Raw genomic sequence first — 17,665 nt, 5'->3', positions numbered from 1 at the left:
TATCAAGTTTACTAACCAAAAACATAAAAGAACGTGTTTAAAATATAAAAATACAAACAAAAACGCATAACATTACCATAAACTGGTGTATCTAGCTGCAGTTTTGCATGCAAATTGCGGTGATTTTACTTTTTGGCTCACAAATTTAACACGTATACCCGGTAACGAAACTTAAGGTATCTTTGTTAAATTTGCCTAATATCGAAGTGACATTGAGGAAAACAATACTGAGTTACTATTTTTGGTCCTCTGCTTGAATTAGTAAGCTACCTTTTTTGCGTTCCGGGTCTTTATGAAATCGGAAAACGTGAACATCTTATCTGCTAGTATTTAAGCAGTTTGGAGCTGCATGTCCACTCATGTTGGATTATAAATGTAGTAAAGAATGGCTCTGTAGATTCGCAGGTATGATCATATACTATTATGTAAACCAAGCTGATTGCTGCTAATCTTAATCGCCAACGTAAAGTACTCTGGCAAACCACACTGTACTCCGAAAACCAGTCAAAATATTAATTTACTCCACATTAATTCCTAGATTTAATATTATATTACAAGATTTATATTATAAATTATATTTTAAATGTTAAAACAACCGCTATACGTGTTTTCTAACTTTGTATCGCTTACAAGAACTAAATGAACACATGCCGACCATGCATTTGTATAGGCGATTCACGCTTTGTGGGCTCCGTAATGGCGGACACGAGCGCCGTTTCCTAACTTGGTCTATACTAACTTTGCCCCGGGTGTGATTCATAATTTTCCCATGTTATTACATTTGATTGCAAATATAATTAACCTTCTTTGTGCACCATGGTTTATAAAGTAACCAAAGGAAAGTCATCATAATCATAACCTTGTTAAACATCTATGATCTCTATGTTTCAGCTCGTTGCTGATGAAAGTTTGGCCTCTAGGTGGCGTATCTGGGGTTCAAAGAATCGGACCGTGTGTTCTGTACAAAGTGAGTTGTGATGTCATAATGTGTGATGATGTCATAATGATGTCATACATTACAGTACCACGGGGAAACGTAGCTACGGGAGTTTTGTTTTCCATCAGAAATATTCATAACAAGAAGTGCCTGCAGGTATTATGACATCATAGTATGTTTGCGGTGACCTTTAGGAAGTCATTGTAAATATTCCTTGAATTTCTTTATATTGATCCCCCATATTAGACAGATGAAGTAGGAGCCGTATACATGGAGCCATGTTTGATGTTGGGGAACAACACACATGAAATATGGAGGTTTACTGAAAGTCCGACAATGATCATGAATTATAAAACAAGGACGTGTCTCGCTGCTTACAGGGGTGGGTGGTTTATAACGGGGTGGTTTATAACGGGGTGGTTTATAATGGGGTGGTTTATAATGGGGTGGTTTATAACGGAGTGGTTTATAATGGGGTGGTTTATAACGGGTGGTTTATAATGGGGTGGTTTATAATGGGGTGGTTTATAATGGGGTGGTTTATAACGGGGTGGTTTATAATGGAGTGGTTTATAATGGGGTGGTTTATAATGGGGTGGTTTATAATGGGGTGGTTTATAACGGGGTGGTTTATAATGGGGTGGTTTATAATGGGGTGGTTTATAACGGGGTGGTTTATAACGGGGTGGTTTATAACGGGGTGGTTTATAACGGGGTGGTTTATAACGGGGTGGTTTATAACGGGGTGGTTTATAACGGGGTGGTTTATAATGGGGTGGTTTATAATGGGGTGGTTTATAATGGGGTGGTTTATAACGGGGTGGTTTATAATGGAGTGGTTTATAACGGGGTGGTTTATAACGGAGTGGTTTATAATGGGGTGGTTTATAACGGGGTGGTTTATAATGGAGTGGTTTATAATGGGGTGGTTTATAACGGGGTGGTTTATAATGGAGTGGTTTATAACGGGGTGGTTTATAATGGGGTGGTTTATAATGGGTGGTTTATAACGGGGTGGTTTATAATGGGGTGGTTTATAACGGGGTGGTTTATAACGGGGTGGTTTATAATGGGGTGGTTTATAATGGGGTGGTTTATAACGGGGTGGTTTATAACGGGGTGGTTTATAACGGGGTGGTTTATAACGGGGTGGTTTATAACGGGGTGGTTTATAACGGGGTGGTTTATAATGGGTGGTTTATAACGGGGTGGTTTATAACGGGGTGGTTTATAATGGGGTGGTTTATAATGGAGTGGTTTATAACGGGGTGGTTTATAACGGGGTGGTTTATAATGGGGTGGTTTATAATGGGGTGGTTTATAACGGGGTGGTTTATAATGGGGTGGTTTATAATGGGGTGGTTTATAACGGGGTGGTTTATAACGGGAGTGGTTTATAATGGGGTGGTTTATAATGGGGTGGTTTATAACGGGTGGTTTATAACGGGAGTGGTTTATAATGGGGTGGTTTATAACGGGGTGGTTTATAACGAGTGGTTTATAACGGGGTGGTTTATAACGGGGTGGTTTATAACGGGGTGGTTTATAACGAGGTGGTTTATAACGGGGTGGTTTATAACGGGGTGGTTTATAATGGGGTGGTTTATAACGGGTGGTTTATAATGGGGTGGTTTATAACGGGTGGTTTATAATGGGTGGTTTATAACGGGGTGGTTTATAATGGGGTGGTTTATAACGGGTGGTTTATAATGGAGTGGTTTATAACGGGGTGGTTTATAATGGGGTGGTTTATAAGTGGTTTATAATGGAGTGGTTTATAACGGGGTGGTTTATAACGGGGTGGTTTATAACGGGGTGGTTTATAATGGGGTGGTTTATAACGGGGTGGTTTATAACGGGGTGGTTTATAATGGGGTGGTTTATAACGGGGTGGTTTATAACGGGGTGGTTTATAATGGGGTGGTTTATAACGGGGTGGTTTATAACGGGGTGGTTTATAATGGGGTGGTTTATAACGGGGTGGTTTATAACGGGGTGGTTTATAATGGGGTGGTTTATAACGGGGTGGTTTATAATGGGGTGGTTTATAACGGGGTGGTTTATAACGGGGTGGTTTATAATGGGGTGGTTTATAACGGGGTGGTTTATAACGGGGTGGTTTATAACGGGGTGGTTTATAACGGGGTGGTTTATAACGGGGTGGTTTATAACGGGGTGGTTTATAACGGGGTGGTTTATAACGGGGTGGTTTATAACGGGGTGGTTTATAACGGGGTGGTTTATAACGGGGTGGTTTATAACGGGGTGGTTTATAACGGGGTGGTTTATAACGGGGTGGTTTATAACGGGGTGGTTTATAACGGGGTGGTTTATAACGGGTGGTTTATAACGGGGTGGTTTATAACGGGGTGGTTTATAACGGGAGTGGTTTATAACGGGGTGGTTTATAACGGGTGGTTTATAATGGAGTGGTTTATAACGGGGTGGTTTATAATGGGGTGGTTTATAATGGAGTGGTTTATAACGGGGTGGTTTATAATGGGGTGGTTTATAATGGAGTGGTTTATAACGGAGTGGTTGATAATGGAGTGGTTTATAACGGGGTGGTTTATAACGGGGTGGTTTATAACGGAGTGGTTTATAACGGGGTGGTTTATAACAGGGTGGTTTATAACGGGGTGGTTTATAACGGGGTGGTTTATAACGGGGTGGTTTATAACGGGGTGGTTTATAACGGGGTGGTTTATAACGGGGTGGTTTATAACGGGGTGGTTTATAACGGGGTGGTTTATAATGGGTGGTTTATAACGGGTGGTTTATAACGGGGTGGTTTATAACGGGGTGGTTTATAATGGGAGTGGTTTGTAACGGGGTGGTTTATAACGGGGTGGTTTATAATGGGTGGTTTGATAACGGGGTGGTTTATAACGGGGTGGTTTATAATGGAGTGGTTTATAACGGGGTGGTTTATAACGGGGTGGTTTATAATGGGTGGTTTATAACGGGGTGGTTTATAATGGAGTGGTTTATAACGGGGTGGTTTATAATGGGGTGGTTTATAACGGGGTGGTTTATAACGGGGTGGTTTATAACGGGGTGGTTTATAATGGGGTGGTTTATAATGGGGTGGTTTATAACGGAGTGGTTTATAATGGAGTGGTTTATAACGGGGTGGTTTATAATGGAGTGGTTTATAATGGGGTGGTTTATAACGGGGTGGTTTATAATGGGGTGGTTTATAACGGGGTGGTTTATAATGGGGTGGTTTATAACGGGGTGGTTTATAACGGGGTGGTTTATAACGGGGTGGTTTATAATGGGGTGGTTTATAATGGGGTGGTTTATAACGGAGTGGTTTATAACGGAGTGGTTGATAATGGAGTGGTTTATAACGGGGTGGTTTATAATGGGGTGGTTTATAATGGGGTGGTTTATAACGGGGTGGTTTATAATGGGGTGGTTTATAACGGAGTGGTTTATAACGGGGTGGTTTATAATGGGGTGGTTTATAACGGGGTGGTTTATAATGGAGTGGTTTATAATGGGGTGGTTTATAATGGAGTGGTTTATAATGGGGTGGTTGATAACGGGGTGGTTTATAACGGAGTGGTTTATAACGGAGTGGTTTATAACGGGGTGGTTTATAACGGGGTGGTTTATAATGGAGTGGTTTATAACGGGGTGGTTTATAATGGGGTGGTTTATAATGGAGTGGTTTATAACGGGGTGGTTTATAACGGGGTGGTTTATAATGGGTTGGTTTATAACGGGGTGGTTTATAATGGAGTGGTTTATAACGGGGTGGTTTATAATGGGGTGGTTTATAACGGAGTGGTTTATAATGGGGTGGTTTATAATGGGGTGGTTTATAACGGGGTGGTTTATAACGGGGTGGTTTATAATGGAGTGGTTTATAATGGAGTGGTTTATAATGGAGTGGTTTATAACGGGGTGGTTTATAATGGAGTGGTTTATAATGGAGTGGTTTATAATGGAGTGGTTTATAATGGGGTGGTTTATAATGGAGTGGTTTATAATGGGGTGGTTGATAACGGGGTGGTTTATAATGGAGTGGTTTATAATGGGGTGGTTTATAATGGGGTGGTTTATAATGGGGTGGTTTATAATGGGGTAGTTTATAACGGAGTGGTTTATAACGGGGTGGTTTATAATGGGGTGGTTTATAACGGGGTGGTTTATAACGGGGTGGTTTATAACGGGGTGGTTTATAACGGAGTGGTTTATAACGGGGTGGTTTATAACGGGGTGGTTTATAATGGGGTGGTTTATAACGGGGTGGTTTATAATGGGGTGGTTTATAACGGAGTGGTTTATAATGGGGTGGTTTATAATGGAGTGGTTTATAACGGGGTGGTTTATAACGGGGTGGTTTATAACGGAGTGGTTTATAACGGGGTGGTTTATAACGGAGTGGTTTATAACGGGGTGGTTTATAACGGGGTGGTTTATAATGGGGTGGTTTATAACGGAGTGGTTTATAATGGGGTGGTTTATAACGGGGTGGTTTATAACGGGGTGGTTTATAACGGAGTGGTTTATAATGGAGTGGTTTATAACGGAGTGGTTTATAATGGGGTGGTTTATAACGGGGTGGTTTATAACGGGGTGGTTTATAACGGAGTGGTTTATAATGGAGTGGTTTATAACGGAGTGGTTTATAACGGAGTGGTTTATAACGGGGTGGTTTATAATGGGGTGGTTTATAACGGGGTGGTTTATAACGGAGTGGTTTATAACGGGGTGGTTTATAATGGGGTGGTTTATAACGGGGTGGTTTATAACGGGGTGGTTTATAACGGAGTGGTTTATAACGGGGTGGTTTATAACGGGGTGGTTTATAATGGGGTGGTTTATAATGGAGTGGTTTATAATGGAGTGGTTTATAATGGGGTGGTTTATAACGGAGTGGTAAATAAGTGACACCATTTACACAGGGCGCACGGGTTCCCTCCTTTCAACCCAGCCATGCAACATATGGAGTGGCACGCAACACTGGACAATCTTTGGAAAGAAATCTTCGTTTTATGAAACTGGAAAACGGAACATATTTTATAGGTGTGTGATGTCATAATGTGTCATATATATGATAATATACAATACACAGCTTACACTTGCTACAACACCTGTCGTTATCGATGGAAATCCAAACCACGGACGATCGTGTGGTGTTGCGCGACCATACCACCAACTATTGGATGGCTTTCAATAAGTATGTGGCAGGTCGGTTAAATACAACGGGGATATATAAGTTTTCTATCAAGGTTCTTTGCTAAATCGTCATTGGAGACAATGCAGGAATGCGTGATCAACAATAAAGGACATTATTACTACAATGGGAATACAACTACCAGTTATTATGGACGGACGTGAGTTCTGCAGGGGGTGTATCTATTACCCTTTTTGCATGGTCACTTTTATGCGCGTAAGTACTCGCAAAAACAAAGTTAACACGCATATCGTCATAAGCGTGTTATCTGCCGTATGAGGTTGGTTGTTACTCGCATTATGCAGTAAAGAAAAGTAAGGTGGAAGTACAGTTTCACATTTAAGAGCCTAATCTTTTTCGAGTATTATTTTTACAGTTTAAGTTGGTAATAGCACCATAAAGTATCAGAACTTATTTTTTTTTAACTAGGTTTAACAATATTGCGCTAAAATAAGCTAACTCAATGTTGATACGCGCATAAACCAATGACCATGCAAAATAACGCGGTTTGCGAGTTATCATATGACGAGTTAATGCGGATCGTTATTAGCATTAACTTTTTACCATGCAAAAAAAGGCAAAAAGGGTATGAAGTAGCATTGGTACAGCAGGGTAAAAGCTGTTTTAAGCTTCAAACTAAGGAGGCAGAACCATGTTGTCACCCCAGACCCCCCAACACTATGCCTATATAAGGCCATGGGGTCACTTTCATCAAGAAATAACATTTCAGTTGCTTGTACTGGTCATTGAGTGAAGAACCAACACATCGTGACATCGATGGCAATTCTTGTCGAAACCCGGGAGATTCAACGAAGTATCCGTGGTGTTATGTTTTCAATGGTGTAAGTTGCGTGTGGATGTTATAACATGGATGTTCTGTTTTATAAATCTCGTGTCTGCTTACAAGTTACCACGCATGTAACTTATTTATCCTCGCATGGCGGGCAATGACAGTCGTTATAGCACGGGTGTTCTGTTTCATACACCTCGTGTCCGCTTACAAGTTATCACGTATGTAACTTGTTTATCCTCGCATGGCGGGCAATGACAGTCGTTATAGCACAGGTGTTCTGTTTTATACACCTCGTGCCCGCTTACAAGTTACCACATATGTAACTTGTTTATCCTCCGTGGCGGGCAATGACAGTCGTTATAGCACAGGTGTTCTGTTTCATACACCTCGTGCTCGCTTACAAGTTACCACATATGTAACTTATTTATCCTCGCATGGCAGGCAATGACAGTCGTTATAACACGAGTGTTCTGTTTCATACACCTCGTGCTCGCTTATGAGTTACCACGTATGTAACTTATTTATCCTCGCTTGGTGAAGCAACGACAGTCGTTATAGCACAGGTGTTCTGTTTTATACACTTCGTGCTCGCTTACAAGTTACCACGTATGTAACTTATTTATCCTCGCATGGCGGGCAAAGACAGTCGTTATAGCACAGGTGTTCTGTTTCATACACCTCGTGCTCGCTTACAAGTTACCACGTATGTAACTTATTTATCCTCGCATGGCGGGGTAAAGACAGTCGTTATAACACAGGTGTTCTGTTTCATACACCTCGTGTCCGCTTACAAGTTACCCCGTATGTAACTTATTTATCCTCGCATGGCGAAGTAACGACAGTCATTATAGCACAGGTGTTCTGTTTCATACACCTCGTGCTCGCTTACAAGTTACCACATATGTAACTTATTTATCCTCGCATGTCAGGGCAACGACAGCCGTTATAACACGAGAGTTCTGTTTCATACACCTTGTGCCTGCTTAGAAGTTACCACATATGTAACTTGTTTATCCTTGCATGGCGGGCAATGACAGTCGTTATAACACGGTTGTTCTGTTTCATACACCTCGTGCCCACTTACAAGTTACCACGTATGTAACTTATTTATCCTCGCATGGCGGGGCAACGACAGTCATTATAGCACGGGTGTTCTGTTTCATACACCTCGTGCTCGCTTACAAGTTACCACGTATGTAACTTATTTATCCTCGCATGGCGGGGTAAAGACAGTCGTTATAGCACAGGTGTTCTGTTTCATACACCTCGTGTCCGCTTACAAGTTATCACGTATGTAACTTATTTATCCTCGCATGGCGAAGCAACGACAGTTGTTATAGCACTGGTGTTCTGTTTCATACACCTCGTGCTCGCTTATGAGTTACCACGTATGTAACTTATTTATCCTCGCTTGTCAGGGCAACGACAGCCGTTATAACAAGAGTGTTCTGTTTCATACACCTCGTGCTCGCTTATGAGTTACCACGTATGTAACTTATTTATCCTCGCTTGTCAGGGCAACGACAGCCGTTATAACAAGAGAGTTCTGTTTCATACACCTTGTGCCTGCTTAGAAGTTACCACATATGTAACTTGTTTATCCTTGCATGGCGGGCAATGACAGTCGTTATAGCACAGGTGTTCTGTTTTATACACTTCGTGCTCGCTTACAAGTTACCACGTATGTAACTTATTTATCCTCGCATGGCGAAGCAACGACAGTTGTTATAGCACTGGTGTTCTGTTTCATACACCTCGTGCTCGCTTATGAGTTACCACGTATGTAACTTATTTATCCTCGCTTGTCAGGGCAACGACAGCCGTTATAACAAGAGTGTTCTGTTTCATACACCTTGTGCCTGCTTAGAAGTTACCACGTATGTAACTTATTTATCCTTGCATGGCGGGGCAACGACAGTTGTTATAACACGGGTGTTCTGTTTTATACACCTTGTGCCCGCTTACAAGTTACCACGTATGTAACTTATTTATCCTCGCATAGCGGGGCAACGACAGTCATTTTAACATAGGTGTTCTGTTTTATACACCTCGTGCTCGCTTACAAGTTACCACGTATGTAACTTATTTATCCTCGCATGGCGGTGCAACGACAGTCGTTATAACACGGTATTCTGTTTCATACACCTCGTGCCCGCTTACAAGTTACCACGTATGTAACTTATTTATCCTCACATGGCGGGGTAAAGACAGTCGTTATAGCACAGGTGTTCTGTTTTATACACCTCGTGCCCGCTTACAAGTTACCACGTATGTAACTTATTTATCCTCGCATGGCGGGGCAACGACAGTAGATATAACACAGGTGTTCTGTTTTATACACCTCGTGCCTTTTACAAGTTACCACGTATGTAACTTATTTATCCTCGCATGGCGGGGCAATGACAGTAGATATAACACAGGTGTTCTGTTTTATACACCTCGTGCCCGCTTACAAGTTACCACGTATGTAACTTATTTATCCTCGCATGGTGGTGCAACGACAGTAGATATAACACAGGTGTTCTGTTTTATACACCTCGTGCCCGCTTACAAGTTACCACGTATGTAACTTATTTATCCTCGCATGGCGGGGCAACGACAGTAGATATAACACAGGTGTTCTGTTTTATACACCTCGTGCCTTTTACAAGTTACCACGTATGTAACTTATTTATCCTCGCATGGCGGGGCAATGACAGTAGATATAACACAGGTGTTCTGTTTTATACACCTCGTGCCCGCTTACAAGTTACCACGTATGTAACTTATTTATCCTCGCATGGCGGGGCAACGACAGTAGATATAACACAGGTGTTCTGTTTTATACACCTCGTGCCTTTTACAAGTTACCACGTATGTAACTTATTTATCCTCGCATGGCGGGGCAATGACAGTAGATATAACACAGGTGTTCTGTTTTATACACCTCGTGCCCGCTTACAAGTTACCACGTATGTAACTTATTTATCCTCGCATGGCGGGGCAATGACAGTAGATATAACACAGGTGTTCTGTTTTATACACCTCGTGCCTGCTTACAAGTTACCACGTATGTAACTTATTTATCCTCGCATGGCAGGGCAACAACAGTAGATATAACACAAGTGTTCTGTTTCTACACCTTGTGCCAGCTTACGAGTTACCACGTATGTAACTTATTTATCCTCGCATGGCGGGCAACGACAGTTGTTGCAACACAGATGTTTTGTACATATACCTTGTGCTTGCTTATAAGTTACCACGTATGTAACTTATTTATCCTCGCGTGGCGTGGCAACGACAGTAGATATAACACAGGTGTTCTGTTTCTACACCTTGTGCCAGCTTACGAGTTACCACGTATGTAACTTATTTATCCTCGCATGGCGGGCAACAACAGTTGTTGCAACACAGATGTTTTGTACATATACCTTGTGCTTGCTTATAAGTTACCACGTATGTAACTTATTTATCCTCGCGTGGCGGGGCAACAACAGTCATTATAACACGAGTGTTCTGTTTCATACACCTTATGCGCGCTTACGAGTTACCACGTATGTAACTTATTTATCCTCGCATAGCGTGGCAACGACAGTAGATATAACACAGGTGTTCTGTTTCATACACCTTGTGCCAGCTTACGAGTTACGACGTATGTAACTTATTTATCCTCGCATAGCGGGGAATCGACAGTTGTTATAACATGGATGTTCTGCTTCATACACCTCGTGCTAGCTTACAAGTTACCACGTATGTAACTAATTTATCCTTGCAGGGTAACGACAGTCGTTGTAACACGGGTGTTCTGTTTCATACACCTCGTGCTCGCTTACGAGTTACCACGTATGTAACTTGTTTAACCTCGCATGGCGGGGAAACGACAGTCGTTATAACACCGATGTTCTGCTTCATCCACCTCGTGCTCGCTTACAAGTTACCACGTATGTAACTAATTTATTCTCGCATAGCAGGGCAACGACTGTTGTTGCAACACGGGTGTTCTGTTTCATACACCTCGTGCTCGATTACAAGTTACCACATATGTAACTTATTTATTCTCGCATAGCAGGGCAACGACAGTTGTTGCAACACGGGTGTTCTGTTTCATACACCTCGTGCTCGATTACCAGTTACCACGTATGTAACTTATTTATCCTCGCATGGCGAAGTAACGACAGTCATTATAGCACAGGTGTTCTGTTTCATACACCTCGTGCTCGCTTACAAGTTACCACATATGTAACTTATTTATCCTCGCATGTCAGGGCAACGACAGCCGTTATAACACGAGAGTTCTGTTTCATACACCTTGTGCCTGCTTAGAAGTTACCACATATGTAACTTGTTTATCCTTGCATGGCGGGCAATGACAGTCGTTATAACACGGTTGTTCTGTTTCATACACCTCGTGCCCACTTACAAGTTACCACGTATGTAACTTATTTATCCTCGCATGGCGGGGCAACGACAGTCATTATAGCACGGGTGTTCTGTTTCATACACCTCGTGCTCGCTTACAAGTTACCACGTATGTAACTTATTTATCCTCGCATGGCGGGGTAAAGACAGTCGTTATAGCACAGGTGTTCTGTTTCATACACCTCGTGTCCGCTTACAAGTTATCACGTATGTAACTTATTTATCCTCGCATGGCGAAGCAACGACAGTTGTTATAGCACTGGTGTTCTGTTTCATACACCTCGTGCTCGCTTATGAGTTACCACGTATGTAACTTATTTATCCTCGCTTGTCAGGGCAACGACAGCCGTTATAACAAGAGTGTTCTGTTTCATACACCTTGTGCCTGCTTAGAAGTTACCACGTATGTAACTTATTTATCCTTGCATGGCGGGGCAACGACAGTTGTTATAACACGGGTGTTCTGTTTTATACACCTTGTGCCCGCTTACAAGTTACCACGTATGTAACTTATTTATCCTCGCATAGCGGGGCAACGACAGTCATTTTAACATAGGTGTTCTGTTTTATACACCTCGTGCTCGCTTACAAGTTACCACGTATGTAACTTATTTATCCTCGCATGGCGGTGCAACGACAGTCGTTATAACACGGTATTCTGTTTCATACACCTCGTGCCCGCTTACAAGTTACCACGTATGTAACTTATTTATCCTCACATGGCGGGGTAAAGACAGTCGTTATAGCACAGGTGTTCTGTTTCATACACCTTGTGCCCGCTTACAAGTTACCACGTATGTAACTTATTTATCCTCGCATGGTGGTGCAACGACAGTAGATATAACACAGGTGTTCTGTTTTATACACCTCGTGCCCGCTTACAAGTTACCACGTATGTAACTTATTTATCCTCGCATGGCGGGGCAACGACAGTAGATATAACACAGGTGTTCTGTTTTATACACCTCGTGCCTTTTACAAGTTACCACGTATGTAACTTATTTATCCTCGCATGGCGGGGCAATGACAGTAGATATAACACAGGTGTTCTGTTTTATACACCTCGTGCCCGCTTACAAGTTACCACGTATGTAACTTATTTATCCTCGCATGGCGGGCAACAACAGTTGTTGCAACACAGATGTTTTGTACATATACCTTGTGCTTGCTTACAAGTTACCACGTATGTAACTTATTTATCCTCGCGTGCGGGGCAACAACAGTCATTATAACACGAGTGTTCTGTTTCATACACCTTGTGCGCGCTTACGAGTTACCACGTATGTAACTTATTTATCCTCGAATAGCGTGGCAGCGACAGTAGATATAACACAGGTGTTCTGTTTCTACACCTTGTGCCAGCTTACGAGTTACCACGTATGTAACTTATTTATCCTCGCATGGCGGGCAACGACAGTTGTTGCCACGCAGATGTTTTGTACATATACCTTGTGCTTGCTTACAAGTTACCACGTATGTAACTTATTTATCCTCGCATGGCGGTGCAACGACAGTCGTTATAACACGGTATTCTGTTTCATACACCTCGTGCCCGCTTACAAGTTACCACGTATGTAACTTATTTATCCTCACATGGCGGGGTAAAGACAGTCGTTATAGCACAGGTGTTCTGTTTCATACACCTTATGCCCGCTTACAAGTTACCACGTATGTAACTTATTTATCCTCGCATGGTGGTGCAACGACAGTAGATATAACACAGGTGTTCTGTTTTATACACCTCGTGCCCGCTTACAAGTTACCACGTATGTAACTTATTTATCCTCGCATGGCGGGGCAACGACAGTAGATATAACACAGGTGTTCTGTTTTATACACCTCGTGCCTTTTACAAGTTACCACGTATGTAACTTATTTATCCTCGCATGGCGGGGCAATGACAGTAGATATAACACAGGTGTTCTGTTTTATACACCTCGTGCCCGCTTACAAGTTACCACATATGTAACTTATTTATCCTCGCATGGCGGGCAACAACAGTAGATATAACACAAGTGTTCTGTTTCTACACCTTGTGCCAGCTTACGAGTTACCACGTATGTAACTTATTTATCCTCGCATGGCGGGCAACGACAGTTGTTGCAACACAGATGTTTTGTACATATACCTTGTGCTTGCTTATAAGTTACCACGTATGTAACTTATTTATCCTCGCGTGGCGTGGCAACGACAGTAGATATAACACAGGTGTTCTGTTTCTACACCTTGTGCCAGCTTACGAGTTACCACGTATGTAACTTATTTATCCTCGCATGGCGGGCAACAACAGTTGTTGCAACACAGATGTTTTGTACATATACCTTGTGCTTGCTTATAAGTTACCACGTATGTAACTTATTTATCCTCGCGTGGCGGGGCAACAACAGTCATTATAACACGAGTGTTCTGTTTCATACACCTTATGCGCGCTTACGAGTTACCACGTATGTAACTTATTTATCCTCGCATAGCGTGGCAACGACAGTAGATATAACACAGGTGTTCTGTTTCATACACCTTGTGCCAGCTTACGAGTTACGACGTATGTAACTTATTTATCCTCGCATAGCGGGGAATCGACAGTTGTTATAACATGGATGTTCTGCTTCATACACCTCGTGCTAGCTTACAAGTTACCACGTATGTAACTAATTTATCCTTGCAGGGTAACGACAGTCGTTGTAACACGGGTGTTCTGTTTCATACACCTCGTGCTCGCTTACGAGTTACCACGTATGTAACTTGTTTAACCTCGCATGGCGGGGAAACGACAGTCGTTATAACACCGATGTTCTGCTTCATCCACCTCGTGCTCGCTTACAAGTTACCACGTATGTAACTAATTTATTCTCGCATAGCAGGGCAACGACTGTTGTTGCAACACGGGTGTTCTGTTTCATACACCTCGTGCTCGATTACAAGTTACCACATATGTAACTTATTTATTCTCGCATAGCAGGGCAACGACAGTTGTTGCAACACGGGTGTTCTGTTTCATACACCTCGTGCTCGATTACCAGTTACCACGTATGTAACTTATTTATCCTCGCATGGCGAAGTAACGACAGTCATTATAGCACAGGTGTTCTGTTTCATACACCTCGTGCTCGCTTACAAGTTACCACATATGTAACTTATTTATCCTCGCATGTCAGGGCAACGACAGCCGTTATAACACGAGAGTTCTGTTTCATACACCTTGTGCCTGCTTAGAAGTTACCACATATGTAACTTGTTTATCCTTGCATGGCGGGCAATGACAGTCGTTATAACACGGTTGTTCTGTTTCATACACCTCGTGCCCACTTACAAGTTACCACGTATGTAACTTATTTATCCTCGCATGGCGGGGCAACGACAGTCATTATAGCACGGGTGTTCTGTTTCATACACCTCGTGCTCGCTTACAAGTTACCACGTATGTAACTTATTTATCCTCGCATGGCGGGGTAAAGACAGTCGTTATAGCACAGGTGTTCTGTTTCATACACCTCGTGTCCGCTTACAAGTTATCACGTATGTAACTTATTTATCCTCGCATGGCGAAGCAACGACAGTTGTTATAGCACTGGTGTTCTGTTTCATACACCTCGTGCTCGCTTATGAGTTACCACGTATGTAACTTATTTATCCTCGCTTGTCAGGGCAACGACAGCCGTTATAACAAGAGTGTTCTGTTTCATACACCTTGTGCCTGCTTAGAAGTTACCACGTATGTAACTTATTTATCCTTGCATGGCGGGGCAACGACAGTTGTTATAACACGGGTGTTCTGTTTTATACACCTTGTGCCCGCTTACAAGTTACCACGTATGTAACTTATTTATCCTCGCATAGCGGGGCAACGACAGTCATTTTAACATAGGTGTTCTGTTTTATACACCTCGTGCTCGCTTACAAGTTACCACGTATGTAACTTATTTATCCTCGCATGGCGGTGCAACGACAGTCGTTATAACACGGTATTCTGTTTCATACACCTCGTGCCCGCTTACAAGTTACCACGTATGTAACTTATTTATCCTCACATGGCGGGGTAAAGACAGTCGTTATAGCACAGGTGTTCTGTTTCATACACCTTGTGCCCGCTTACAAGTTACCACGTATGTAACTTATTTATCCTCGCATGGTGGTGCAACGACAGTAGATATAACACAGGTGTTCTGTTTCATACACCTCGTGCCCGCTTACAAGTTACCACGTATGTAACTTATTTATCCTCGCATGGCGGGGCAACGACAGTAGATATAACACAGGTGTTCTGTTTCTACACCTTGTGCCAGCTTACGAGTTACCACGTATGTAACTTATTTATCCTCGCATGGCGGGCAACGACAGTCATTATAACACGAGTGTTCTATTTCATACACCTTATGCGCGCTTACGAGTTACCACGTATGTAACTTATTTATCTTCGCATAGCGTGGCAACGACAGTAGATATAACACAGGTGTTCTGTTTCTACACCTTGTGCCAGCTTACGAGTTACCACGTATGTAACTTATTTATCCTCGCATGGCGGGCAACAACAGTTGTTGCAACACAGATGTTTTGTACATATACCTTGTGCTTGCTTATAAGTTACCACGTATGTAACTTATTTATCCTCGCGTGGCGGGGCAACAACAGTCATTATAACACGAGTGTTCTGTTTCATACACCTTATGCCCGCTTACAAGTTACCACGTATGTAACTTATTTATCCTCGCATGGTGGTGCAACGACAGTAGATATAACACAGGTGTTCTGTTTTATACACCTCGTGCCCGCTTACAAGTTACCACGTATGTAACTTATTTATCCTCGCATGGCGGGGCAACGACAGTAGATATAACACAGGTGTTCTGTTTTATACACCTCGTGCCTTTTACAAGTTACCACGTATGTAACTTATTTATCCTCGCATGGCGGGGCAATGACAGTAGATATAACACAGGTGTTCTGTTTTATACACCTCGTGCCCGCTTACAAGTTACCACGTATGTAACTTATTTATCCTCGCATGGCGGGCAACAACAGTTGTTGCAACACAGATGTTTTGTACATATACCTTGTGCTTGCTTACAAGTTACCACGTATGTAACTTATTTATCCTCGCGTGCGGGGCAACAACAGTCATTATAACACGAGTGTTCTGTTTCATACACCTTGTGCGCGCTTACGAGTTACCACGTATGTAACTTATTTATCCTCGAATAGCGTGGCAGCGACAGTAGATATAACACAGGTGTTCTGTTTCTACACCTTGTGCCAGCTTACGAGTTACCACGTATGTAACTTATTTATCCTCGCATGGCGGGCAACGACAGTTGTTGCCACGCAGATGTTTTGTACATATACCTTGTGCTTGCTTACAAGTTACCACGTATGTAACTTATTTATCCTCGCATGGCGGTGCAACGACAGTCGTTATAACACGGTATTCTGTTTCATACACCTCGTGCCCGCTTACAAGTTACCACGTATGTAACTTATTTATCCTCACGTGGCGGGGCAACGACAGTCATTATAACACGGGTGTTCTGTTTCATACACCTCGTGCTCGCTTACAAGTTACCACGTATGTAACTTATTTATCCTCGCATGGCGGGGAAACGACAGTCGTTATAACACAGGTGTTCTGTTTCATACACCTCGTGCCCGCTTACAAGTTACCATGTATGTAACTTATTTATCCTTGCATGTCGGGGAAACAACAGTCATTATAACATAGGTGTTCTGTTTTATACACCTCGTGCTCGCTTACAAGTTATCACGTATGTAACTAATTTATCCTCGCATGGCAGGGCAACAACAGTCATTATAACACGAGTGTTCTGTTTCATACACCTTGTGCGCGCTTACGAGTTACCCCGTATGTAACTTATTTATCCTCGCATAGCGTGGCAACGACAGTAGATATAACACAGGCGTTCTGTTTCTACACCTTGTGCCAGCTTACGAGTTACCACGTATGTAACTTATTTATCCCCCATGGGGGGTCTGTTTCTACACCTTGTGCCAGCTTACGAGTTACCACGTATGTAACTTATTTATCCCCCATGGCGGGCAACGACAGTAGATATAACACAAGTGTTCTGTTTCTACACCTTGTGCCAGCTTACGAGTTACCACGTATGTAACTTATTTATCCTCGCATGGCGGGCAACGACAGTTGTTGCAACACAGATGTTTTGTACATATACCTTGTGCTTGCTTATAAGTTACCACGTATGTAACTTATTTATCCTCGCGTGGCGGGGCAACAACAGTCATTATAACACGAGTGTTCTATTTCATACACCTTATGCGCGCTTACGAGTTACCACGTATGTAACTTATTTATCTTCGCATAGCGTGGCAACGACAG

The 17,665-nt window shown here is 42.5% G+C and overlaps 1 protein-coding gene across 1 annotated transcript in view; it reads left to right on the top strand.

Annotated features, from left to right (window-relative positions):
- LOC149723767 (uncharacterized) overlaps positions 1 to 17,665 on the top strand; it is an 86,410-nt gene that overhangs the window by 16,327 nt on the left and 52,418 nt on the right. The window contains exons 20-26 of the mRNA XM_089893485.1: positions 892 to 967; positions 1,023 to 1,093; positions 1,184 to 1,319; positions 5,854 to 5,974; positions 6,024 to 6,128; positions 6,181 to 6,285; positions 6,856 to 6,967. Coding sequence (XP_089749611.1) covers positions 892 to 967; positions 1,023 to 1,093; positions 1,184 to 1,319; positions 5,854 to 5,974; positions 6,024 to 6,128; positions 6,181 to 6,285; positions 6,856 to 6,967 — 726 coding nt within the window. The remainder of the gene's footprint in view (positions 1 to 891; positions 968 to 1,022; positions 1,094 to 1,183; positions 1,320 to 5,853; positions 5,975 to 6,023; positions 6,129 to 6,180; positions 6,286 to 6,855; positions 6,968 to 17,665) is intronic.

The sequence above is a fragment of the Ciona robusta genome, unplaced genomic scaffold (genome assembly GCF_009617815.1).
Source record: "Ciona robusta unplaced genomic scaffold, ASM961781v2 AP042743.1".
Taxonomy (NCBI): domain Eukaryota; kingdom Metazoa; phylum Chordata; class Ascidiacea; order Phlebobranchia; family Cionidae; genus Ciona; species Ciona robusta.
This window is presented reverse-complemented; position numbering and strand designations above follow the sequence as displayed.